The following is a 27342-nucleotide window of genomic DNA, read 5'->3' on the forward strand; positions in this document are numbered from 1 at the left end:
ATCACTAGTCCTGAAGGGGGTGTAGAGAAATATCACGACTGACAGATAGATGATGGTTGAATGATAGTCTGCCAAGAAACATGGTACCTGTTAGAAGAAATGCTAACCAAGAGACAGGAGCAGGGCTGGGACTGAGTGAGGCAAGTGAGGCCCTTAGGATTCAAAATATATTAGGAAGCACCTACCGTTGGTGGCCTGTCCTGTACTTACATGAGCCTTAGAGGGCGGGCCTTCCTAAAATTTCTGCTCTGGGTGCCTTACATGCCTCACCCTACTGTAGGCACTGGTTAGGAGGCTGATACCTAATTCATCTTTTGCCACAGACTTTCTAAGCAATTCTGGACAAATTAGTGGTTAATCTCATGCAACTTCAAATTCCCTACATGTAAAAGGGGAATGGTCATACTCTACCCGTACTGTAAGTTGCTATGAGAATCCATGGGATGTGACCATGTTTTGTAAGCCATATACATTTATATTATTATTTTTCTTCTTCCTACCATATCAAATTAAAAAAAATTAAGGGTCTTCTTCTGCAGTAGTTCTCATTATTAGAGTAGCTGGGCAGAGCTAGACTGCTGGGGATCTTTTTAAAAAGGACAGATGCCTGGGCCTTGCTTCAGACTAACTACATCAGTATCTCTTAATCCGTTCTCAGGAATCAGTATATTTTGTACTGTTTAATTATTAGTTGTGCCTCTTTATTTAACTTGAATTTTCAGTGGTTGCCCTACAATTCATAAGGTACATCTTTAACTTACCACATGTAACTTCATAATTTTATAGCACTTTATGGATAGTATTAAGAACCTTACAGCAGTATACTTTCAGTTCTTCCCTCCCTTTTTTCCTTGTGCTTTTATTGTCACAGACTTTTCCTTTGCAGATGTTATAAACCCCACAATACTGTGTCTCTTTTGTTTACTCTAGATTGTCAATTACCTTTCCAATCAATTAAAAGTAGGAAAATAAAATCTTTGTATATTTACTTTGATTTTCATAATTTCTGGTATTCATTTATTTTTATACCTAATTAGTGTTAAAATCCTTATGCTATCTATCAGTGAATTTGCTCAACTTTTGTTGGTCTGAGAAAAAATAGAACTTTATTTCACCTTCACTCTTGTAAGGTGTTTTCACTGGGGGGTAGAATTGTGAGTTGGTAGGTTTCTTTTTATGTTTTATTTTTCAATACTTTAAAGATACCACTTGATTGTATTCTAGCTTGCATAGGTTCTGAAGATTGGTTTTCTGTAATGCTGACCTTTGTGCTCCATGTTTTCCTTTTTTTTTTTTTTTTACTTTCAGCAGTTTGACTATCATGTATCTGGATGTGTATTGTTTGGTATTTATACTTAGGGTTCTGTGAATGTCTTGAATTTGTACTTTGATGTCATCATTATTATAAAAAATTCTCAGCCATTATCTCTTCAAATATTGACTCTACCTTTCATCTATTTTTGAGACCCCAATTACATACACCATGGTAGACCATTTGATATTGTATTACTTAATTCTTATTTTTTTTCAACTTTTTTTTCTCTTTGGATTTTAATGGGAATAATTTCCCTTGATCTACTTCAAATGCACTGTTTCTTTCCTCAGCTGTTTTAAGGCTAGTGATTGGCCCATCAAAGAAATTTTTTCTCTCAGATATCATATATTTTTTTTATTTCTAGAATTTTCATTTGACTGTTAAAGTTTCCATATCTCTGCTGAAATTCCCCATCTGTTTATGTATGTTGTCTACCTTTTCCAACTGAACAATATATTAGTCAGAGTTATTAAAATATTCTTGCTCATTACTTCCAACATCTGGGTCATGTCTGCTTCTGGTTCTCTTGATTTCTTTATCTTCTCTCATGAGTCATTATTAATTTCTCATGGTTCATATTTAATAACTTTTTATTGAAAACTTCACATCATGTATAGAAATTGAAGACTGAAGTAATATTTATGCCTATGAATGGGCATGCCTTTTTGTCAGACCATTGGAATGGGAGTTTAAATCAATGTAATCGCAACTTGAGCTGGATTTGTGTTTTGCTGTCTCTATTACTTTCAGTGCACTATGGCTTTGAAAATCCTTCAGAACTGGGCTGCTAATGCCTTGTACTTATATATCATCTATAATGTTTTCAGACTCTTAGCTTGAAGTCTGTTTTTTGCTTCTTTGACCCACATAGGATGGGCCTTTGGATGCCAGAGTGTTTTTCTCAGTGTTCCTGTTCCTCGTCACATATCACTTGTCCTTGTAGGCCTGTATTGTAGAGGAGGTTCTGTCTCTCAGAACTTGTTCATCCTCCAGTGGTAGGCTTGTTATTCAGCACTAGACTTGCAGTGGGTGCGGGGCTGTTTTCTGTTATATTTTCCTGGTTTTGTGTTAGACAAAGTTTACTTCATATCTGGGGTTGGTCTTGAACAGTTTTCTGCCCTTGCCCTAGTGGGATCATATCTTGGACACAAGAAGGTGTTATGTCACTCCCCAGTAGTAGCAATCTGCCCTTCTATGTAGCAATGATCTCTGCATATATCCTAGGGGTTCCTGACCCTCCCCCAGAGCTAGGTTGGTTTTGCTTCTTCTCCTCCAGAAGCAGTGGATCTTTTCCTGGCCTCTGTGTGTGGGAGGATTTGGTGCTCTCTCCTCAAGCAGCTTAAAGCTTTTGCTTTGTAAGAGGAAAAGGTCCATGGAATTGGGCAGGGGTTTGTGCCCACTCCCTAGCAGTCACAGTTCACCTCATTCTCATCGGCACTACAAGGGGGAGTGTCTCGTCCTCAGACTTTCTGATAGCATCCAATGGAGGTCCAAGGAGTTTGCCCATAAATGCAATTTCCCCTTGTGTCCTGGACACCCAGCTATTCCAAACTACATGCTGCCCACACTAGGCCTCTGGCAGTTTGTTAAAGTTTTAGCTGATCTCTTCTTACCCACTTGTATGCAGTCCACAACTTTTACCCGTACCCTGCCAAAGGTAAATGGTTTGCATGTCTTGTCTCTGGTTGGAGCCACTTGTCCCTCTTTAGAATTCAGATTACTTTATTGCTTTGTGACTTCAGATCTCTGATACATCAAGAAGAATTTTGTTTTTTATATTTATCCACTTTTTTTTTGTTAGTGTGGGAATGAAATTCTTTGCAGCTCTCTATATCCTAAGTGAAAATGGAATTCTGTATAAATCAATATATTTTTAAGCTCCTCGGATGGTTCGAATGAAACAAAAGGATTGAGGAACATTTCTAGGAAAACTGATTTTTATTCTTAAGAATCTACTTTATAGACCTGCTTTATAAATATAGAACTGTTTTATAAATCTGCTTTATAGAACTGCTGTTATTGTGTTATTAGAATAAAGCCAATCCTAATATAGTCTTCCACTATCTTGAAAATAGAACATTTAAACTTTTAGAATAAATGCCAATGGAGGGTATAGGTTTACCTGCTTCCCTCAACCCGTTCTGGAATTTTTCTCACCTCTGACTACAAATCATGCTTTCAAATCCTTATGACTTGGTCTAATTATTATCAGAAGGGCAGCTGTTTACCTAACGGTTTTCACACAAAGAATTGGAGATTGTAGTCTGATTTCCAGGGATCATTTATCTACTGAAGTTCCCCTTGATCTGCAGTCAAGGTCCTCAGGTACTCTGGACAAGAACAGCATTTTAGCATTCAGAACACTCTATGGCCGTGACTCTTTCTTAATGCGCGTGTTTTCCATGGGCAGAACCGCATTGCGAAGCGCAGCAGGAAGCTGGTTGACTACGACAGTGCCCGCCACCACCTGGAGGCCTTACAGAGCTCCAAGAGGAAGGATGAGAGTCGGATCTCTAAGGTGGGGATTGATGTCACCACTCCAGATTCTGTGACCTAGCACCTTTGCTTTTAAAATGAAATGTTTACTTTGTAAAGGAGATTGGAATCAGGACAGAATTTGAACTGAAACCTGGTGCTTGTGGGCCGCTTTCCATAATTTTTCATTAAAAATAAGGTTTTTCATACTGTAGAATTCACATGGGTGACACCGACTCATACATTTTGATCAGAATAAACTTTGACTCTCAACAATACTGTAGACTCAAAGAAAGTAATGAGTGTTCCTGTATTTCTCTCTGTGGGTGTGGCCCATACTTGATGCTAAAATGCAGATTAAGATAGGGAACCAAGTTTGAAATCTCAGGCACAACGTGATTGTTTGAGAGTATGGACATGTGCTAGATTTGCATAACATTCATTTTCTTTTAGAAAGCCACTTCAGTAGCTTTTACCATGTCAGTCCATTTACAGATGCCGACTAATCAATGACACCTGCTAACTACTCCCTTTGCTTGCAGTCTTGCTTCCTCCTATCTGCTTACATGCATCTGCCCGAATGCTCTTTCTGTAACATAGATCTAGATATGTTTCTCCACTGCTAAGCCTTTTAATGGCTCCCACTGCCTGTAGAAAAATTCTAAATTCCTTAGCACAGCGTATGCGACCTTTTGACTCACCTATTTGTCCTTATCAACATTCGGTCTTCTTTCTGCTCCTCTCTTTCTTCCATACACACATCCTAAGCTCAAGCCTCCATGACCTACACATCAGTTCCTGAGCAGCCACAATAACAGCTGCTCTTCAGGATGTGAGGCATCATAGATGCCAGACACCATGCTCAACACTTCACCCACATCACCCTTCCTTAATACTCACAGCACCTGTCAGGTGGACATTACTGTCTCATGTTATGGATGAGGTATCAGAAGGAAAAAACAATCTGACAAGTTCACAAGGTTAGTAAATTAAAAGTGTAACCCAGGGAACTCCACCTTAATGTATGCAGTGCCTTACCCACACACTTCTTCAGCAAACATTTGCCAATTCTTCAAGATTCAGTTAAAATATCATCTTCTCTATGGAACCTTTCTGTTCTCTTCACCTTTCCCAATACACGCTCCATAGTAGATTATAGGTCCTATCTTGCAATGTCATTATTTAGACTTCGTACTAAACTGGGAAATTCTTGGGGAAGCATCTGTATTCAGTATCCAGAGCACAGCAAGCAGTGTGTGACAGGCAGTTAACATGTTTTTGTAGAATGAATGAATCTGCCAGAGACTGTAAGAGCAACTATTGTAATCAATTCAGTTTTCTTGTTTCAATAAGACTTAATATTTCACTTGTATTGAAAAAAAATCATGTAGATATTGAGCAAATTAATTTTTCTTCTTCCCCAAATGTTTCTAGAATGCTGTAAAGCTATTCCTGTTTTATATTAAATGATTTTTGTTGTGTATAGAAATGGCTTGTGTTTATGTGATATTTTTTAGTGTAAACACATTATATGTCATTTCTAGGCAGAAGAGGAGTTTCAGAAAGCACAGAAAGTATTTGAAGAGTTTAACGTTGACTTACAAGAAGAGTTACCATCGTTATGGTCAAGGTAAAGATGTTTTTGTACAGGTTATACGTGTTCCTTTTAGAAGTTCAAGAACAGTGAATATCCCTTATCTTGTCTTTGTTGCCTGTGATGGTTCAGCACTGTTCAGTGGAAGTGTTCTATTATAATATAATCTGTGCTTCCCAATATGGTAGCTACTTGCCACATGTGGCTGGCTTTTGAGCACTTGGAATATAGCTGAATTATAAATTTAATTTGTTTTGTTTTAATACATTTCAATTTAAATAACCTTATGTAGCTAACAGTTACCATATTGGATGGCACAGTTGTAGACCTTGATATAGTTATCAAGTGTAGACCCAAATCTCAATTAGAGGTACAAGGAGAATGACCCTTAACCTTGACATTTACAAGGAGACCCTTTTGGTTCTTGGCAGAACTTCCGTTATTTCAAGAGCTTATCTTGGCTTCTGGCTTTGATGCCAAGCTACTACTTTTAGCCCTGACCTATTAACCTGAACTTCAGTCCTATTGTAGACACTAAATATTCTTATTTACAGGTACTCTGCATTTCTCAAGGTATTAATGTGCATTTTCCCTTTCTCATGGCATTAAGTGCTTCTTATTTATAGGCATTCTGCATTTCTCATGGTATTAAGTGCAGTTTTCCTACTCAATGGTAGAACCAAGAAGCTGTTGAGTGAAGTAGGGCGTTATGTCTCTCTCAAGTTCCATCAACACCCCCATGCTACCACCCTAAATAAACAGAATTGTGCTTGCCGTGCAACATTGCTTTAACTCAAATCCTCTGACCCAATTTCCAACCAGATTGTTGCCCCAAAGCCTTCCCATATTGAAATTCTAGAGCTTCTACTTACCCTCCAAAATTCCAAACATTTTGAGGATCTAGACTAGAGTTTGTCCATTCCTGTGTTTATTCCTAATGCTGTTGATTTTTTTGTCAACAGTAGGCACTCAGTTTTTTTTTTTTAACTACTGAAATACTAGAGGAAATCTTGGCTAGTTCATTATAAAACTAGCCTCTAGGACATGCCAAATTCAATGTCTAGCCATACCCAAAATTCAACGTGTGTGAAATTAACTCAGTGCTTATATGAATTTACTCATTTTTTCAACATCTGCATTTCTCTTTTTGGATATTGTCATTCCTGGACTCCCAGCCTCAAAACTTTGGAGTCATTAACTATGGGAAACCAAAGAAAACAATCCATCATTTTCCTGTGTGGTTTTCTGGATTTATTGCCCCCTCTCTATTCTCACTGCCGCCACCCTAACCCTCCTCATTGTTTTTGTGGATAATGATGGTAGGCTCACCCTCACATTTCTGTCTTTGAACTCTTCCCTCTCACCTCTTCATTCACAAGCTGTACTGTGGCATCTTTCTGACCTGCTTAGGAACTTTCTGTACTTGCCCAAGAAGGACCTTGATTCTCACCAAATGAGGTTTTGAAAAGCTTGAATATTTAAGCTTATAGGGATATATTGGCTTGTCAGAAAAGTCATGACATATTTTTTCTGTTATTCTTTGCAAAAAATGTGTCATGACTTTTCTGACACCCCAATAGATGAGACAAGCATCTATTTATAATTTTAATTTAGACATTTATGCCTAATTAAAATAAAAAATATATGAAATTGTGTTTTTAAATAAATATAATTTTTTTGCATGCTTGTATTTTCAGAAATACTTGTATTCAAAATCTTTTTTTTTTTTTTTTAAAGATTTTTATTGGAGAATTGAGGGATGGGAACAGTGTTGGGGAATTGGGGGAAGGGGAACAGACAAGTTGCTGTCCTTTTGTTCTTCACTCTAGTTGTGGAGGATGTTGCTTCACTGGCCCAAGTTGGTATTATCATTATGCTCTTCCCTGGGTGAGACAGATCGGTCACCAGCCACAGGACAGCTGCTCACTGCGGCTCTTGGCAGCTGGCACCATCTGCTGACCACTCACGCTGTCTGCCAGCCACTCACGGTAGCTCACAGCAGCTCACTGCAGCTCCACTGCAGCCTACGCTTCGCTGGCGACTCACTGCAGCCTAGCTCCAAGTTGAGCTGTTGTTCACCATCTTAGCTGTAGAGGGCGCTCATGTGGGATCCGAACCGGGGCCCTGCTGCTCAGAGCTGGCATCCCAAGCCAACTCTTAACCAACTCGCCACTCAGCCGGCCCCTCCATTGCTTTTTAAACTGGTCTTTTGAAAGGCTTGGGTACCACAATGTTCAGTATTTCCAATTATGAGACAATACTCCTGGGAAAATTGCCAAAAGGAAAATACATATTGTTTGCTTTATATGCATTGGCTATGTAACAGTTTCTTTGTTTTTTTAGTTCTATCTCTAAGTATCTAAAACTAGCATTGACTGGTGTACTTTCTGCCTATGTTCCCTCCCCAAGTAGTATTTGTTTATTGAAAATAAAATAATTGTCAAAGTATCCTGAATTTGAAAGACTGTAGGGACTTAAGTACAATGGGAAAATTTAAGGGACAAATTTAGGAGAGAAACCTTTCCCCTTATCTGATCAAATACAGAATAAATGCTTCAATGCTTTTTAATTCAGTCTAATTTCTCATTATGGCGCTTAAGGTTCTTTTTATGTTCATCAAATCCTGCCCTTTGATCAAAATCAAGCTTAGGCCTTTCTTTATGTATAGTGTGTTCCTTGACTAAACCCAGATTACTCACCCACAATAATGGTGTGAATTGTGTGCGTATGTCTATTTTATTTAAAAAATAAAGAGAAATCATTTATTGAATATTTGCCAGGTATCATTTTGTATACTTTGCACACATAATCTCTAATCTTCACACAGATATTTTCATTTTACAGACAAGGAAGCTAAGGATCATGTCACTTAGACACCCTGCCTAAGATTGTAAAGTTTGTAAATCCTAAAGCTGGCCTAAGGCCTGAAGTTTGTAAATCCTGACTTACAAACTGACTTAAAAGCACTTCTGTGGTTTTTCCTATAAATTTTGCTGTCTGAATTTAGGGCCTCCCTTTATCTAAAATGAGATTGCATTCAGTCTTTCATAAATAAGATTTATTTCATAGAGTTATTTCATAAATACATATGTTTTCCTCCCAGCCATATTGCTCCACCTTGCAATTAAAGTTAGTACTTTGTATCTTCAGTGACGCCTGTGGTGAAATTTATAATATTGTACATGTATTTATGAGTATTTATTAATGGGTTTATGCATGAAATCCTGCATCAAACTATTCATATCCATTCATAATGTTGGGTGAAGTGTTCTTTATATGTCATATCCATTGGGTCTACAGTGATCGCCAAGTGTTTCCTTATTGACTTTCTGCCTAGTTGTTCTATTCATTATTGAAAGTGAGATACTGAAGTCATCAGCTTTTATTGGTGAATTGTCTATATTTCTTCAATTCTGTCAGCTTTTGCTTCATGTATTTTGGGACTCTATTGTTATGTGTTTATGTTTATAATTGATGTATCTCCTTGATGGAGTCACCATTTTATCTTTATAAAATGTCCTTCTTTGTCCCTAGTAACAAATTTTGTTTATTTTGTCTGGTATTACTATAGCCACTCCAGTTCTCTTTTGGTTACTCCTTGCATGAATGAATCTCTTTTACTTTCAATTTGTTTGAGTGTTTGAATCTAAAATGTGACTCTTATAGACCGCATATAGCTGGATTGTGGGTATGTGTGTGTTTTGTCTATTCTGCCAACCTCTGTCTTTTGATTTGCGTGCTTAGTTCATTAGTTTAATTACTGATAAAGTAGGGTGTATGTCTATCATTTTGCTAATTTTTTTCGGCATGTCTTATGTTCTTTTGTTCCTGTAGTCTTCCATTATTGTCATGTGTAGAAAATTGTTTCAAAATTTTGGATGCATAAAGGAGAAGAGAAATGATGTGCTATCTAAAGGAGGATGTAAGTTCAAATGAGGAAATACAAGGGTATGTTTGTTCTAAAGGAGCTTCTAATTCATAAGGGATGATAGAGAAATATCACAAGGAAGGAAGGGTTCCAAAGAGAATGTTTGAGCTAAATCTTTTAAAATGATTGTTGTCACAATTTAGTGAAAAGAATTTTATAAGCTGAGGTAAAGCATGAATAAAGGCATGGAGATTGAAGTAGATATGTAGGTTCATAGAACTTTATTTAGTTTATTGTAGCTGGAAGTCAGAGTGAAAGTGTCCAAAAGGAGAGTTGTGATGATAAAACAGGAGATAGGTAGTGGTCAGATTCATTTATAATTCATTCAGGAAATATCAATTGACCACCCACTATGTACCGAGTACTCTTTTTAAGTACTGAAGATTTTGATTTCTTGGATCTTACATTGAAGTGTAGGGAATGACAATTATCAAGAAAAGAAATGAGAAATAAAGTCTTAAACCAAAAGTTCAGTGCAGAAAACAAAAACAAGATAATTTAATGAAGAGTGACATGGGATGGGATAGCTATTATAGACTGGCCAGTGAGGGAAGGGTTCTCTCAGGGCGATAGACAATATATGAGGAAAAGAAAGTTTGGGGAAAATACTGAGCTCCATTTTGTATATGTTGAGTTTGCAGAATCATTGGAAATCCAAAAGGATATGTCTATTGGGCTAACCAGGTCTGGAGCTCAGAAAGAGGTTTGGGAGTCATTATTATATGGGTGGTGGTTGAGAGTTGATGAGGTGTAGGTAATGAGAGATCAGATGGCCAGAGGAGGACCAAAGACAAAACGTTCATGAGAACCAATATTTAAGGACTAATGCAAAGAAGAGGAGCCTGTGGAAATGCCTGAGAAGAAATAATCAGAGATGTAGAAGGAGACGTGGAAGGGACCTGTAAGAGCTGTATCTCAAAAAGCCAAGAATGGAGAGAAATTTAAAAGTGAAATAGTGCCAGGAGTATTATTTACAATAGAGAAATCAAGTAGACAAGGGCTAAAGATGCATTGCCTTTGGTGAACTTCCAGAGGAGTTCAGTTGATAGGGGGGTTAGTGGGGTCAGAGCCTGATTACTGACATTGGAGACTCAGTGGAAGGTGAGGAAGCAGAAACAGTGGGTATCGTCTGTTATTTTGAGGATATACTATGATGGGCATGAGGAATTGTAGCAGATATAGGGGGATGATGAGGCAACGGAAGCCTTTTAAAATAACCTTTGTCATTTTGAGAAGATGGCTGTGGTGGAGGTGGGATGATTTAGGACTGAGTATGTGGGGTAAGTAAGGGGTGAGGGCATTGACAGACATTTTGAGGGGTGTCCCACGGGGCTTGGTAGAGCAAAAGTTTGAGCCTGAGGAGACAACAGCCTGGGAGAAAAGGGGCAGTTATCTCAGAGGGATTTTTAAAAAGTTGGATTCTCTACTATTTAAAAAGCACTCAGAGTGGGGGACTGAGGTGGGATGATTAGATATGAAACTCCCCCCCAAAATAAAAATGAAATAATTTTTAAAAAGCAAACAAGTAGCATGAATTCCACTCTCCTTTCCCAAAAAACCAGGGTCCTTCTGACATACGGAGCAAGTACCAACCCACATATTAAATATTAGTAAAATAAAACTACTTTCTCATTTCCCCCCAAATATATTCTTTATAAAAAAATAAAACTATTCCTAAGCTACCAGCATTACAGAAAATCTGATGAGAAGGTTCATGTGCTTAGTATTAGGTTCTAATACAGTAGCATCAGCCACAGTGCTGGGCATGTTCCAATGCAAATATATTAACCCCCACAACCCTCCCCCGCCCCCAAAAGTCAGCAGCTGGAATGAAATCAATGAATAATGAATGAAGGATCTCCAGGCTTAAAAAACTAGGTTAGTGGGTGGGCTGCTGAGTTATCTCATTTCAAAGGTGGGCAATTGTGATTGATGACAAGATCCAGGATATGCAGTGGTAAGTCACTGCAGAATGTGTATAATAGGGACACTGGGCTCAGGGAGGTCAGGGAGTTGGGAGTTTGTTATTTGGGTGCATAGTCAAATGAATGCCTGTATTAGTGTTAAGATTTGGTGAAGGAGAGAGAGGGAAACCATGGGGCACGTGCCATTGTAGATAGTGAATGGGGTTGAGTGAGGAGGAGGGGTGGGGGGTGGCTGGGAGGTTGATGATAGATGAGCTGTGAAGAGGTTGAATATGAATGCATAAATCTCAGAGGAGTACAAATGAGCTCAGAGGATCAGGGGGAAAAAATGGAAGAAAACTCTTCTTTCTCCCACTTTACCCCCATGGTGAGTGAGGGATGGCCAGGATGCTTCCTCCCCTATAGGGGGCCCAGGGAAAAGCATTGAACACCCCCAAGGGGAGGCAGGTTTTTTTATGGCCGTGCAGAGGGAGGGTGTCCTGGCCTGAGAGCTGTGGTTGTGTTAAGCTCAGCTATTAATCCTTTGTACTGTTTCCAAGAACAAAGAAACGTCTTAATAAAGAAATTTAGTTGGGGGCCTGCCGAGTGGCGTGGTGGTTAAGAGCTGGCTTGGGACGCCAGCTCTGAGCAGCAGGGCCCCGGTTTGGACCCCACATGAGGGTCAGTGACTCTGCCCTCTACAGCTAAGATGGTGAGCAGCAGCTCGACCTGGAGCTGGGCTGCTGTGAGTCGCCCATGAAGGTGTAGGCTGCAGCCCCTGCTGCAGTGGGTTGCCATGGGCTACCGTGTGTGGCCAGCAACCAGCGTGAGCTGCCAAGAGCTGCTGTGAGTGGCCGTCCAGAGGCTGGCGACCCATCTGCCTCATCTGGGAAGAGCGCAATGATAATACCAACATGGGCCAGTGAAGCGACGCCCTCCACAACTAGACTGAAGAGCAAAATGACAGCAACTTGTCGGTACCCCTTTCCCCGATTCCCCAGCACTGTTCCCCTCCCCCAATTCCCCAATAAAATCTTTAAAAAAAAAAAAAAGAAATTTAGTTGGTCTTGACAGCCAACCAGAAGGGGTATGAGGATGCCTCAAAGAAGTCCTTTAGGGAGATGGTAAAGTCTCTAGACTTTATGAAGAATGTTTATGAAGAACTTGTGAAATGAAACCTCCCAAGCAGATAATATCAGAATTCGGAGCCTGGCACTCTTTGTGGATGTGTATTTCACTGCTGGTGACACTAGTTTTTCACAGGCTAAGGTTACAGTCAGAACATGCCCTTCTAGTGCAGTGGGTGCCGCATTTGTTCATTTGTTCGTTCGTTCATTCATTCATTGATTCATTCATGGAATATTACTGCATGCCTGCTCTGTACCAGCTGCTGTAGTAAGTGCTGAGCCTATAATAGTGAGGCAGTCCCCTTTTGGAAGGAGTCTCTCATTTCATAAATTGAAGTAAATCACTGAATGATAAGTTGCATTAAAAATATTGAACACTTTTTTTTCTAAATTAAATAATCCTAGTTGATTTAATTTCTAAATTCTAAAAAGAAAACATAAAAATTTTAGAAAATTATAGATGTTTGTTCAGTCATTCTAAATAAGGCATTTCTTTCAAGTACTGCCCCACTTATTTCTCTAAATAATAACTGATATAAACAAGTTGATATATATGCTGTATATCGGCAAACAAAATTTAAAGATAAAAGAATGGAAGTTCTTGTTTTTGCTAAATGTATCCAAGGTTCAATATGTTTAATATAAAATCCCTTACAAGTAAGAATGAAATAAGCACTAAGAAATAAGCAAAAAAAAAAAGAAGAAGATAGATTACTCATAAAATGAGAAATACAAATGGGCAATAAATAAATGAACAAACAAGTGTTGACTTTTGTTAAAAGAAAGATGCTGACTCTTGTCTATCAGATTTACAATGGTTTGGTATGCAGTCATGTTCAAAGTGGAGGCAGTGCACAAGAAGGCCCAGCCCTGGAGGGAGCAATTTGGCCATGCACGTCAAAGCCTTCTGCTGGGTGTGCCTTTCATGCAGCATTTACACTTGAGAAAGTTATTTTAATAATAAAGCTGTGCACAGTTTTCATTCCTAGATCTTCTTTAGGGTTTGGTTATCATAGGGAAAATCAATGAAAATAAAACAATACTCACCAATCAAGTTCAACTACCCTCCCCCACATCTGTACTCGCCTTCTGTTTAAATCTGACCTGTTCTTCAGGGCAGCCTGTTTGTCTTCTCAAATAGATGTTTGCAGCTGGCACAGAGCTGGTTACTCCCCTGAGCTCTCAGTTCCTTTAGCTCTTTCTGTCAGATCTATTCATTTTGGATATTTAGTCATGTGTGGCCTTGTATGATAACTTTAACATTTACATGCTATCTTGAAATCGGCTTCTTTCTCTTAACCAGTGTGAATGGAACTAATCAGCCTCCATTAACGGGATTGTTCATTCCTGGAGCCACCTTAGCCCACCACTAGGCATGCACCCAGAGTTGGATAGGCCCTTTGTTGAGTAAAATAAATGAGGAAAGTTATGAGCAGCTACTGTCCAGTTGATTGGGGTCCTAGAAAAGGGGTCTTGGGTTGCCACTTTTAAGTACCTAGGAAACTTCTCTGCAAACAATATGATGAGTCTGGTGCCTCTGTGCCGGGTTGCCTGGGCATCTGCAGCCTCTCCTGTCCAGCTGCTGCCTTAGTTCCCTCAAATGCAGGTCCAGACCCTCTCCTTTCTCCTATTTCATACATGGCGGGGCTGCAAATAAACACTGTGCTTCGTTGTCTGTCCCAGAGCACAGGTTCTCATCACCAGGTTCTCATCTTCCAGGCTTCTGGCCTGACCCTCTCCAGTACTTACTATTTCCCAAACATACTGTGCCAGGAGTTTCTTTATGAATATATATATATATATATATATATATATATATATATATACACACACACACACACATATATATTCACAAAAAACACAAACATATAGATGATTATGTATATAATCTAAATCAATTGAAAGAAAAAAATATGTGGAATGAGGGACACGTGATCACTGTAAATATAGAACGTTAAGTGAAACATTTGTCTTTCTCTGGTTTATCTCATTTAGCATAATGCCCTCAAGATCCATCCATCCTGTTGCAAATGGCAGGGTTTCCTTTTTTCTCATGTATGAATAACCTGTACACACACACACACACACACACACACACACACACACACATACACTGTCTACCTATCTGTCTGTCTGTCTGTCACATCTTTATTCATTCTTTGGTGGAGATGAACACATGTGTTCTTTCCATAACTTGACTATTGTGAATAATGCTGCAATGAACATAGGAGTGTGTATATCTCTTCAAGATCCTGGATTGCTGGGTCATAAGGTAGTTCTATTTTTAATTTTTTTGAGGATCGTCCACACTCTTTTCCATAGTGGCTGCTCCAATTTACAATCCCACCAACAGTTCACGGAAGTTCCACATCCTCGCTCACACTTATTATTTCTTGTCTTTTTGATGATAACCATTCTGACAGGTGTGGGGTGATATTGTGTGGTACCACTTATATGTGAAACCTCAAATAAAATAAAAGGCAAACTCATGGAAACAGAAAGTAGAAAAGTGATTGCCAGGGGCTGGGGGGTGGGGGAAACAGGGAGAGGTGAGTAAAAGGGCACAAACTTTCAGCTATAAGATGAATCAGGTTTGAGGATCTAATGTAAAAGGGGATAACCATAGTTGATAATACTGTATTATGTAATTGAAATTTGCTAAGAATCTAGAACTTAAAGGTTTTCATAATAATAATAATAGTAATAATAAATGTGAGATGATGGAGGTGTTAATTAACCAGATGAGGGAATCCTTTCACAATGTATATGTATATCAAGTCACCATGATGTACACTTTAAATATCTGAGTGATTTTATTTGTCAAATATACCTCAATAAAGCTGAAAAAAAATGAAGGAAATCTGAATAAACTAATCTTATAAAGTTAAAAAAAAGAAGAAGATTGAGTGGAACATGGTAGAAATTTAAGGTACACATTAAACCATAGAAAAAGCAAGTCTTATCGGTGATATGAATTTATCACTCAACTATTCTTTCATCCCTGGATCGATTATGTAATTTTCCTCAAAATATATTTTTAATATATTTCATTGCCATTTAACATACAGTTTTGCTAACTGGACTTCTATTCTTTCCTCTTTGTATCGCCACATGGCAGACGAGTTGGATTTTATGTCAATACTTTCAAAAATGTCTCTAGCCTTGAGGCCAAGTTTCATAAGGAAATTGCGGTGGTGAGTAATGATGATTATTTTTACTTAAGGAATATAAAGTGAATAAACATCTATTCTGGAAGCATATGAAATGTGTAGCCTTATGCAAAGAATTCGCTCACTTCCACATTTTTTTAATAGTGTATTATTACTCTCAGTAATATTTCTACATTTTTTTGTGACCACATAGTTCTCGATATCTTGCAAAGATTTTAGTTTTTAGGTTTACAAAAATACTGTCATGAAACATTGGCTACTTTTATTTTTCTTCTGAAATTATTATTTTTTTCATTGTCACAGTTTCACAGTTTTTTTGTTTGTTTGTTTTTTCCCCAGTCGGTTTTTAAAGTGGCACTTTATGTTGAGGAAAAATTTCAAGTGGCACTTTATGTTGAGGAAAAATTGGTCTCCAAATATTCAGATAATTAGCAGCTCTGCTGTCAGTACAGCTCTATGGTATTTTCTTAGTTTAGCAGGGTGGTGGATGACTTTATCTCTCGTAGAGTCAATGTAAACAGTAGTTTTTTGTTTTCTGCTCTGTACTCTGGTTAGTAAATGGTTAGTAAATTTTTTACTTTATTTGTGTTTGTGGCTTTTCAGTTTTGACATGAAATTTAAATTGGACCATATGCAGAGACCATCCATGCTATTATAAGATTCTTAGCTTTTCAATAAATAATTCCTTGGGGGTGGGGGGCAATAGCCTGAATATGCATCAGAATGACTTGCAGCTAATAGACAAGTTGCCCCTGTCCCATTAGCTTTGCCACAAATTGTATGAAGTGATGACGAAACTGGGCGACCAGCACGCTGACAAGGCCTTCACCATTCAAGGAGCTCCCAGGTAGGCCATGTTCATCAGAGGCTGGCTGATATCAGCCTTAGTTCTGTGCGTCTATATTTATCTTTCTATGGATTTACCTACCAAGGGCTTTTGTCATTGTCAGAATAGACAGTGTCATTGCCAATCTGCTTTCCATGGGACCTAAGAGCAATGGTATACATTTTTAACATATAATTTCTCGTTGTGCACTTGTTACTTTCTTTGGAGAAGAAAGGAATTCCTCAAACTCACAACAGTTAGTCCTGGTACTAATCATTGGTGACACATCTTTAAAGAATCCATTATGGGGAAAGGAAAAAGGAAGTAGGTGAGACATCGCTGTCATCTCGCCTCCTAACTCCACCTCACAAACATTGCATAGTTTTGCTTTTATTGCACATGGGTATTTTGCACATGGCAAATACATGGAAGACTCTGTGATCCATAGGTGAATTGTCTGCGTTGCCATGATTTGGCTTCATACCGGCTTTCTGCTGTGATTTTGGAATCCCTCTTCTTCTCCTCTTCTCAGGCATTGTGTATTCAGGGAACGCAGGCTAGGGAACCCTGAGCAGGAAGTACAAACACTCAGCTTTCAGTTTTATGACTCTGCAGTTAACATGCTCTGCCTTATCTTGAATAAGTCCAATAGCTTCTCAGGTTAAAGATCCCAAATTTTTTAATCAGTAGGAAAAAAAGATGCTATGGAACTAAACAGCTTTAAGGTAATATGTAACCGTGACAGTCCATATTTGCAATTTTAACATCACTGTATACACTCATACACACACATTTATCAAAACACATGCACTCTTACACATGTGCCAGCATCTCTATATGTCAGTGTTTGGATCTCTCTGGAGGTAGCTAAGATTGCTTCCTTTGCATTTTGGATTAACTGCACTCATAGTCTGCTACGGCTGCTGCAGTAAGTGAGCATCAAGTTGTATCTTTTCTTTCTAAGGGAAGGAATATTGCCTACAAGAATACATGAAAGGGGTAGAGCTATTGTTTCCAATACAGCTAGGAATGAAGAAAGAATTTTAATATCAAAAATTGGGTGTTTTAGAAATGAAATACATAAAAAAAATTAAGGCTTGCTTTCTTAAGGAGAGGTGAAAGGGACGAATGAATCTGTGTACAATCAGGTATAATGAAGACAGTGGGGCCACGGTCACTTAACAAATGTTCCTTTCATTTTTTTTCCAACGTTCCTCCTCAGAACGAGATAGTGAGCTCTGTAGGATCTGTCCCTATAAGCATGGATTGGACTGTGCCCGATAGAGGCCATGATCGCTGGCACAGAGCCCCAGTCACGTGGTGTGTCTGTTTTTTCTCTACAAGACCCATTCTTTTGTAGACCATGCTATGTACATGCTCATTTATTTGGGGTGCAGATCCTGTTTCCTCAATCTGTAGACCCTTGAAACTCTTAGAGAGCAGGATGTATCCCAAGTGCCTTCTTAATCATCACATTTGGGCTGGTCACAAGCGTTTGGCCTTGTGCCAGGGATGTGGTGGGTTCTCAGTAAATATTTCCACTTTCATCCCTCACGTAATTTGTTTGCACATTTCAAGGTGCTTGAGTTGAATCATTGTTCTATAAGGTGTAAAAAGAGAAACAGTTAATGAATTAATTTCCAAATGTTATCAGAAAGCATTCCTACAAAATCTTAATTAACATGCTAAAGGATGCCTTTTAACATGAAATTTACAATTTTCTGGGTAGGTTTTTGTATAGATTGTGACAGAGCAAGAGTCCCCTGTAAATCAACAGTGAAATTAGTTCATTTAATTCAGCTTGTGTTTGGAAGCGTCTCACAGAGCCTGTTTGGCACAGTGGGAAGAAGAAGTGTTGCTTTACCACGGCCCGAATTCAGATCCAGTAAATCACGAAGTCGCTTTAGGGATTTTTAACCCCTCTGCAGTCATATTGTGACACTTACAAATAATATATGAGCAGGGTCTGGCACACAGTGGTCAGTCAGTAAATGGTGCTAATTACCACATCACTGTTAATAACCAGAATTAACGTGGAATGGGGAGTAGATAACAGACAGTACCTGTTATGCCTCAGGATTTCTCTGGGATGGAAGACCCCTAATAGGTAAGTACTGCCCCTTAGAAGGCCCCTTTTTTAAATCTCGTGTGTTCATTTAGTGATTCGGGTCCTCTCCGCATCGCAAAGACACCCTCACCGCCAGAGGAGGCATCCCCCATCCCGAGCCCCACAGCCAGTCCCAATCATACTCTGGCACCTGCTTCTCCCGCACCAGTGAGGCCGCGGTCACCATCGCAGGTAGGAAGAGATCATCTACATTGGGGCGACTGGAAGAGCTGGTGGCCGGATGACCCCACCACGAGAGTCCCACAGTGTTGGGCGTTGAGATGAGTGCCGGTTGGGGAGACTTTGAGGTGTGAAGCTTTAGGCCTTGTGATTATCACTAAGGAATTAAATCTTTTTCTTCCTTGGATTTTTAATTCCTCACACACCTTATGCTTGAGTGTGTGAGACCTTGTTCCACAACCCTACTCTCCTCCCCGCCTTTCCTTCCAGGCTCCGTTTAACCCTACCTTCCCCACGCAAGCTCCCTCTAGCAGCGCTTTAGGTAACACTTGAGGCAAGGTCGGCCAAGAAAAGCCATTACGGTTAGGCCATTTCATATTTTTTATATCGCCTGCCCTATATCGCACAGGAATAGACAGACACTTAACAAAAGTGTAGAAAACAAATGATTGAAAGACACAGTAAAGGCCAGGGAAAAGTAAATATGGAGAGGAATTGCCACCCAGATCTTCACGACTTTGGGAAAAAATGAAGTTCCTGTAAGAAACCTGGAAGTCCAGTTCAGTCCAAGCTTCCATGCATGTGGCTGAAACTGAGGTAGTCAGAGGAAGATACATGTAGCAGACAGACAGACCTCTGAAGCTCTTACTTTAAAAAATACTGGGGTGGAAAATGCAATGTATGCTGCCTACAGGTGGTCTCACTGATTCCAGTGGAAAGCTTGCTTGATGTTATTTTAATTTTTTTTGCAGAGCTTCCCTCTTTTTTTAAATTTTATTATTTTCTTTGTTTAAATTTATTGGGGTGACAGTGGTTAGTAAAATTACATAGGTTTCAAGTGGACATTTCTATAATACATCATCTATATATCACATTGTGTGCTCACCACCCACGGCCATACCACCCTGAATGCACCTGCTCTCATCTGATGTTAATTTTAAAATTCTGATTTATTGCTGAAGTGAGAAATCATTTTCAGTTTGCTTCAGAGAAGGTATTGCACAGTTTAACTTTAGAGGCACAGTCACCTGGCCCCACAGCCCAGTGTGTAGCCCTTTTGTTGAGATGAATGGACGCTCAGAGCCTGAATTTTTCTCATTGGACCAGTGCCTGTCAGTGCTCAGAGCCACCCAAGCAAACGGCATTCTTTACCTGCATCACGTGGACTTAACTTCTATACACATACACAAATTTTGGTCACTGTTCAGTGTATCATCCCAGCTTTGTTCACATGACATTATTGCATGTCTCTCATGTCATCTTTGGTTGAATTAACTACTGTTTGTGTTTAATGCTTTGTAGACAAGGAAGGGGCCTCCTGTCCCGCCTCTGCCTAAAGTCACCCCAACAAAGGAACTGCAGCAGGAGAACATCATCAATTTCTTTGAGGACAATTTTGTTCCAGAAATCAGTGTGACGACACCTTCCCAGGTGAGTGCCCCATACAGAGGTGGGATGTCTATAAAGTACCATGGCCGAGGGGTTCTCAGAGGCCAGCTCAAAAGAAAGGCAGACGTTAGAGCCAGTGGTATAATTTTAGTTGTCATTCAGGTTTGCTTGATATGTCTAAAGCATTCTTTTTTTTTTAAAGATTTTTTTATTGGGGTATTGGGGGGAAGGGAACAGTGCTGGAGAATTGGGGGAAGGGGAACAGACAAGTTGCTGTCGTTTTGTTCTTCAGTCTAGTTGTGGAGGACGTTGCTTCACTGGCCCAAGTTGGCACCATCATTGCGCTCTTCCCGGGCGAGGCAGATCCTCACTGGCCATTGGACGGCTGCTCACAGTGGCTCACGGCAGCTCACACCCGCTGCAGGCCAGTCCCACTGCAGCCTACCCCATCGCCGGTGACTCACGGCAGCCCAGCTCCAGGTCAAGCTGCTGTTCAGCATCTTAGCTGTGGAGGGCAGTGTCACTGGCCCTCATATGTGGGATCCGAACTGGGGCCCTCTGGCGTCCCAAGCCAGTGCTTAACCATCGTGCCATTCGGCTGGCCCAAGTCTAAAGCATTCTTAAATGAAAGTTCTCATGTTATTTTTTAATATTAAGAGTGACACATACTTATTGTAGAAAATTGGGAAAATACCAAAAAGTGTAAAATGAAGAATTTTAATAATGATTTAAATCACACCTTTCTGACTTAGCCACGAGTGTACTTTGGTTTATTTTCTTTGTCTTTTTTTTTCCTTAGGTATATATCATTTCTGCCCTACACAATTCAGATTGTATTTTAGGTATTCCTGACTTTTCTACTTAATCTCACTGAGCATTTTTTCATGTCATAATATTATCTTAAAAAAAATATTTAACCAGAGTATTTTATCAGATGAATGTAGCAACCCCTGATTATGCCCAGAGGTTGCTTCCAATTTTTCCATCATTTCACCAACACTTTAGTGAACATCAATATATGTGAATTCATGTTTGTGTCTCCTATTATTTCATATTGCATCCTAGTGGAGAATAGGAAAATGAAACTAAAAGAGGTGAATATTTTTAAGTCTTTGGCCCTTCAGCAGGAATAAAGGTGTTCATTTACATGATTTGGCAAAAGGAAACCTCAGCATTACCCCTGCTTTCAAAGACACCTGTGTGCAGTTACTCTCTGTGGACTGCAGACATGTCCCTGCAAGCAGCTTGGTTGTTCCACTGCCTAGAGAATGATCTTGACTTCCAGAGCTATTCCTCATGCCGTCAAAGCCAGCTTTTTGTTTTAAGAGTGGAAGTCCCCAGAGAAGGCATGCCAATATCGTTTTCTCTCAGTGTTCTCAGGGTCAGAAATAATATTTACAATTTGCAAGGGGTGTGAATACAATACTTTAATTACTGAGCACATCAATAACCACACTGTTTATAACATCCCAATTACAGCCAGAAATAATGTGCTGATGTCAGAAGGCTCAGAAAATAAAAACGCAGAAGCAATGTGTGGCAAATCACGATTTGTCATCCCTTTCATGGCCATTTATCAATAGATGTGATGCTTTTGGCTAATTGTTTTTCTTCTTCTGTTGTTTGTATGAATGCTGGATTTGGTAAGCTAACTAGGGTTTGAAATGTGATTTAGCAGCTCTCTTGAGGAGGGGGAGTTGCATGTTTATCAGTGCATGGACAAATGATGCCTGTGGATGCACAGATGCCTCCAGGAACAACTGTCTCAAGCCAAGCGATTACGTAGCATCCACTGCTGCCCTGGCAGCAAATGTGAACAGTTTACATTTCCATGTTGTGCTGTCCCTTTGTGTTTGTTAACAGCTCAGCTTCATTCTCCCTTTTGCTCTATCAGCTTTCAACCGTGAGTGTTTAAGGGGGATAATACCTTACTCTCAAGCTGCTTTCTCCTGGACTCTCCAACAACCTCCTCCCAATTCTATCACAAATAAAGAATACGGTCACCTATTCACCCAGTATGCTTAGCTGAGAACGTCTCCATTTAACAGTTGAGGCAACTGAAATAGAGAAAACATGACATGTAGACTAGTTGTGAAATAAAGATGGCATTCAAGAGTGTTCTTTCTTTTAAGATGTGTTTTTATTTGCAATTTGCTGGCTCATAGCTAAAGGTCCTTTATGGTGAGGGTAAAAAAAGAGTCAAAGCACTTTTTGAAATTATGAATGCCAGAAGAGGCCCCCAAGTACTTTGAAGAGCATTCACTTTTGCTGATATTATTGAGTGAGCATGATGAGAAAAGGCAAGAGTTGGGGGTGAGGGAGAGGAGGCACCTTTCAGAACAGAACCTTCTTTAGCTGCTACCTCTACAGTGACACAGTTAGAGCCACTCAGCCCAGCTCGGCTGGTCTTTGCGCATGACTGCAAGGCCATTGGGAGAGAGGGGAAAAGCACCTTTTACAACTTACTGGCTGTGTGGCATGTCCATCAGCCTGCCAGGCGATTTTGCAAGAACCACCCACCAAAGACATACTGGGGGTGCATTTTGGGGGTTCAGCTTTATTTATATAGTTTTCTTTTAATCTGGGGAGGAGGCAGAAATGAGTTTCTGTCATTTTCCCCAAATCTGAGAAGCAACTTGGCTCTAGCAGGTGGATGAGTGTATGACTTAAAGCATTTCCATGGACTCAGTATCTGTTAGTCTCAGGTCACAATTTCAAGAGAGGGACTGAAGCAAGGATTTATATCTCAGTCTACTTTTTAGCTTACCAAGTGGTATAATCTAGCTTTATTTTAAAATTCACAGATTCTGCCTTTTCCTGAAGCATCTGAATTCACCGGTGCATGTTCCTCTGCAGATATAGCTATTTGGTTTTATTTTATCCCTTTTGGGTCCCATCCAGCAGTTTGTGACTCAGTAGCTCTGGGCTGGGGGCCAACAATCTGCTTTTTTTTTTTTAAGCTGAGCCATCCTGCTACCTGTTGGCAGCTCAGCGGCTGCTCAGCTCGGGCTGGACTCGAACCGCTGTTGCTCAGAGCTCAAACTCTTGAGCGAGCTCTTAACCAACTGAGCCACTCGGCCGGCCCTAACAATCTGCTTTTTAAACAAGGTCCCAGGTGACGCTGATGCTGCTGGTCTGGAGACTACACGTGAGAACCACTGTTCAGGCCATCAGGATTCTAATTTGTGGCCATGAACAAAGTACCACAGGAAATTAACAGTTTTCTTCCAGGGAAATATCCAGCTGAGTCAAGTATATGTCATGATCGACCATTTATAATTACTCCACTTAAAAAACTTGTGACTTAAAATCTTCCATATCTAAGGCTGTTAGACTTAATTATATGTCCGTGTGTGCTTATGACATTAGCTGTGTTGATTACATTATATGTCAAGCTACATATTATAAGTGAATGGATTGGCTCATGTGGATGATAACGTTTTTGAACATGCACAGAGAAATTATATTAAAAAAATTAGAAATTCCAGGAGAAAATGAGATGCCAGTTGCCGGGAAGCAGAGTATTAAAAGCTAGAAAACGAGATGTACCAAAAAAGTTGTCTCCCAGATCACATATTATAATAATATAGGGTGGTCCATTTCAATTTGTTTAATATTTTTAAAACGTTTAATCAGTCATTCTACATTCAACAGATAGGTTCCTCTTCCCAATTTGTTATTTTTATTATATGCTTTATGAGGAAGAAAAGCATTTGTATTAATCCCACCTAGAAGCTCAAAATGTAATGATTAAAGTATTCCTCATCTCCGGTGGGTTTGCTTGTCTCGTACACCAAGGCTAATCACAGGGATAATTTTCTCTTCGGTGTATCCTGGGATTGGAAACAAACCTGTCAGACCTGCAAAGCCCTCTAAAGGACCGAACCTTAAACATATCATAGAATCTTCCCTGGGGAATATCCTCACCTGCTTGCAGCGAGATGCCCGGGTGTCAAGACCAAAGGGCTAAACTTGCTTTTCTGATTCTGTGTTCACAAAACTAGGACTTCCAAGGGACAAACCCATCGCTCCCTATTTTTCCCTCCTAAGAACTTACATGGAAAGAAATCCTTTCTGTGCCTGTGTGCGCGTGCGCACTCCTGCATTTATTCTTTTAAAACATTTTTCTATCTAGTCCCATAAGATGCTGTGAAAAGGGGTCCTTGTTTTATGAGACTGAGAGTGGGTGCATCCCAGTTTGCTTTTTCATGGTTCTTGTCAACATGTTCATGGTTCTGAGTTCTGCAACAAAGCCCTGTTTGCTTAAATCAGTGTTTCTCAAACAGTGTTCCCTTTACCCCAAAATACCCGGTTCCTGGGAAACGGGTGTTTTAGCGAAAAATTTTTAAAAGGAATATTTAAAAGATACTATGACCCTGGAAACCAAATTTATGGCATATAAGTAAGATTTTAACAGGAGATCAAGACCAAAAAAGAAGCTATCATGTATATATAACACATAGATATGTATACATGCAAGGTTGCTTCTTGTTTTTTGCTTTTCTTTCAAAAAATGTTTTGACTGCATTCTATTCTGATGTGCTGACTTAGCTTCAATTCCAATGTTCACCCTCTCCTCCCACCAGGGCTTTCTCTAGAGAGCGTGGCCCTGAGCAAATGTTTTTGCAAAGGGGCCTCTGTCCATAAAAACAATTTGAGTTACTTGAAATGAGCATATCAACAACATTCTGGTGGCCAGTGTCATGGGACTCCATACACGAAATGCCATGCTGGCTGGTGGGAGCCACCTGCTCACCACCACGTCCTTAGAAGCAAGCCCGGCCACAACCTTCCAGGACGGCCAGGTGGCTATGAGTCCCAGAGTTCCTGGGGCATATGATGGACCCACAGCTCGTCCCCACACCAGAGGGGAACTTAGAAAATTTCAAGAAATATGCTCAAATGCAGGGAGTGCGGGGACGGGGCTGAGGCGCAAGGCTAAGGGCACGGTCCCTGCTTGCCCATCTTTCTGTCAAGTGGCAAAGAAGAAAAGATTGCCTGTTTTAGGATTTGTTTTTTCATAAGAGACACCCTCAACTATTTTGCCTAAATCTTTTCCCAACAATGTTGTTTCATATTTTTATGTCTTTGATGTAGCTTTCCCACTTACAAATCCAGAGGGATTATCTTTTGAACAGCCAAGCTGATTCCTTCAAGCCCTTCTCATCACTCCTGTTGGGAGTGCCTGCTGTGCAGAGGCAAGGCTTCAGCTCCCACTAAATCGTGACTGTGACTGTCGGGATCAAGTTAGCACCATGAGCTTTGCCACTCTGTATCTGTTTCCCAGCCTAATGCTGCATCTGTCATGAAACCATCCTAGCTTTCCTAGCCAGTCAAACTGAAATAGACTTTGAACTTGCAAACTAAGTTCATGACATGACTTTTTTTATCTGTCCTATCTCAGTGAAGCCAGCCTGCAGTTATGCGCACATATACCACTTACTTCCTGGGTATCTGTCACCTGGTTTTAAATGCCACGTTGGCTTTTCTATGAAGCCTATATCTGGATAAACTAGCTCTTCTTTAAGTTGATATATCTATTCTTTCAAAGTAAACATGTTAACACTCTTTTAAGACAGAAAGATTTAAATAAGATGAAAATCGGAAGAAAAAACATACAGTGCATTTCAGGCCAAAATGTAGTCAGTTTATTGCCCTGGTGGGTTACCCACAGCTTTGCTCCATTCCTGGAGCAGAGATAATCACCCAGTACAGTTCATGTATCACCTGGAGTTACGAAAATATTCTTAAATCATTGTGTTATGTAGCCTCACAATCTTCCAAGATTCTCCAACTCCAAAGACTTTTAACAACCCTAGACTTCTTGCATTTTATAATCCATCTCACAGCATGAACCCATTTTGTGTTTTTATATTTTTAAATGTGGTTTGAAGTATGGGTTAGGGAGTGATAGTTAACTGGCATCAAGAGGCAACCCAGAGAGGGGAACGGGGGAAGCAGAAGGATGAGACGAGGAGAGAAGGAGCCTCACATGGGGAAGCATGCGAGAGAAGAGTGGGCTGCACACGGAATGAGAACAGCTACTGAAGATCCGTACACCTTAGTATGCCATATGCAAGGTCTCCTTCAACTTCATTTTGACATTTCTGTGATTTGGAGGACATTATCCATACTTCAGAGATGTGCACATCTTCCATTTGTCTGCCACACTGCGTTGTCCTCAGAGCAGGGTGCTGTAGATCCTGTGTGCTGGCATGTTAACCACCTGGGTGCTGTTGACTGTGTGTGCCGGCATGTGAACCACTTGAGGACAGCAGCAACTAGACCTATATTTGCTATATTCTCTAGCAGTTTCTCTAGAACTTCTTTAGGTTGTTACACATCACCAATATTCTTGGTAAATACCAGGATGTAGTGGTAGGGAGGGTCTTCACTTAAACATTTTGGCCATCTCTCCATCTACTAGTCATAACAGAATCTTCTTATAGTCATAGGCCCCATCCACCTTCCCTGCTGTCTCTATTCTCATTACTGTCACCTCTTCCACTCTTAGTCATAGTGTATGTAAGGGCAATGAGCAAAACCCATGACATGCTACACTGAGAGTAAATATGCAGTCTAAAAACTTGCTCCAATAAAAAACAAACAAACAAAAGACCTAGGGAAACATTTCCCATTTAGTGTGATTGCAACTCATTAGGGCATTGCAGGATTGTTTAAATGTAGGCAGGCATATAAAGCAAATATGGCAACAGGACAACGATTGACGAGTCTAGGTCATGGGTAAATGGATCTTCATTGTACTATTTTTTTAGCTCTGCACGTAATAAAAGTTGTGAAACAGACACTTGACAACATCATTTTAAATGACTGAAAGATGTCCCATTCTAGGATTGCAAATACAAGCTCTTGAGCCCTGTCAATACCATTATTCACATTAATTGCAATGAACCATCTGTAGTGGTCTTATCGTAAGCTTCCAGCCATGAAGTTAAGTTTCCTTAGGCCACTGCCTCATGATGAAATGCTAAAACTTTACTCACTATTAGAAACTGTAAATTATTTTGTGATCCTTCAAAAATAGTTATTTCAATTACATGGAAAATAACTCCTGATCGGCCCTTTTCCTAAAAACTTTATTTAAGCTTTCTGTCTTAAGCTTCCTTTTGCCTCATTAAGAAGTTATGAGATAGGGCCGGCCGAGTGGCGCGATGGTTGGGAGCTCGCTTGGGATGCCGGAGGGCCCCGGTTCGGATCCCACATATGAGGGCCGGTGACACTGCCCTCCGCAGCTGAGATGCTGAGCAACGGCTCGACCTGGAGCTGGGCTGCCGTGGGTCGCCGGCGACGGCGTGGGCTGCAGCCC

General features: G+C 40.0%; 1 protein-coding gene across 5 annotated transcripts in view; it reads left to right on the forward strand.

Moving 5' to 3' along the window:
• Positions 1-27342, forward strand: part of AMPH (amphiphysin) — a 245355-nt gene that overhangs the window by 167609 nt on the left and 50404 nt on the right. For all 5 annotated transcript variants that reach the window (XM_019631035.1, XM_019631033.1, XM_019631032.1 and 2 more), the window contains exons 6-11: positions 3726-3833; positions 5335-5420; positions 15462-15537; positions 16278-16360; positions 18500-18638; positions 19929-20057. In XM_019631035.1, coding sequence (XP_019486580.1) covers positions 3726-3833; positions 5335-5420; positions 15462-15537; positions 16278-16360; positions 18500-18638; positions 19929-20057 — 621 coding nt within the window. The remainder of the gene's footprint in view (positions 1-3725; positions 3834-5334; positions 5421-15461; positions 15538-16277; positions 16361-18499; positions 18639-19928; positions 20058-27342) is intronic.

Source organism: Hipposideros armiger, unplaced genomic scaffold (genome assembly GCF_001890085.2).
Source record: "Hipposideros armiger isolate ML-2016 unplaced genomic scaffold, ASM189008v1 scaffold_976, whole genome shotgun sequence".
Taxonomy (NCBI): Eukaryota; Metazoa; Chordata; class Mammalia; order Chiroptera; family Hipposideridae; genus Hipposideros; species Hipposideros armiger.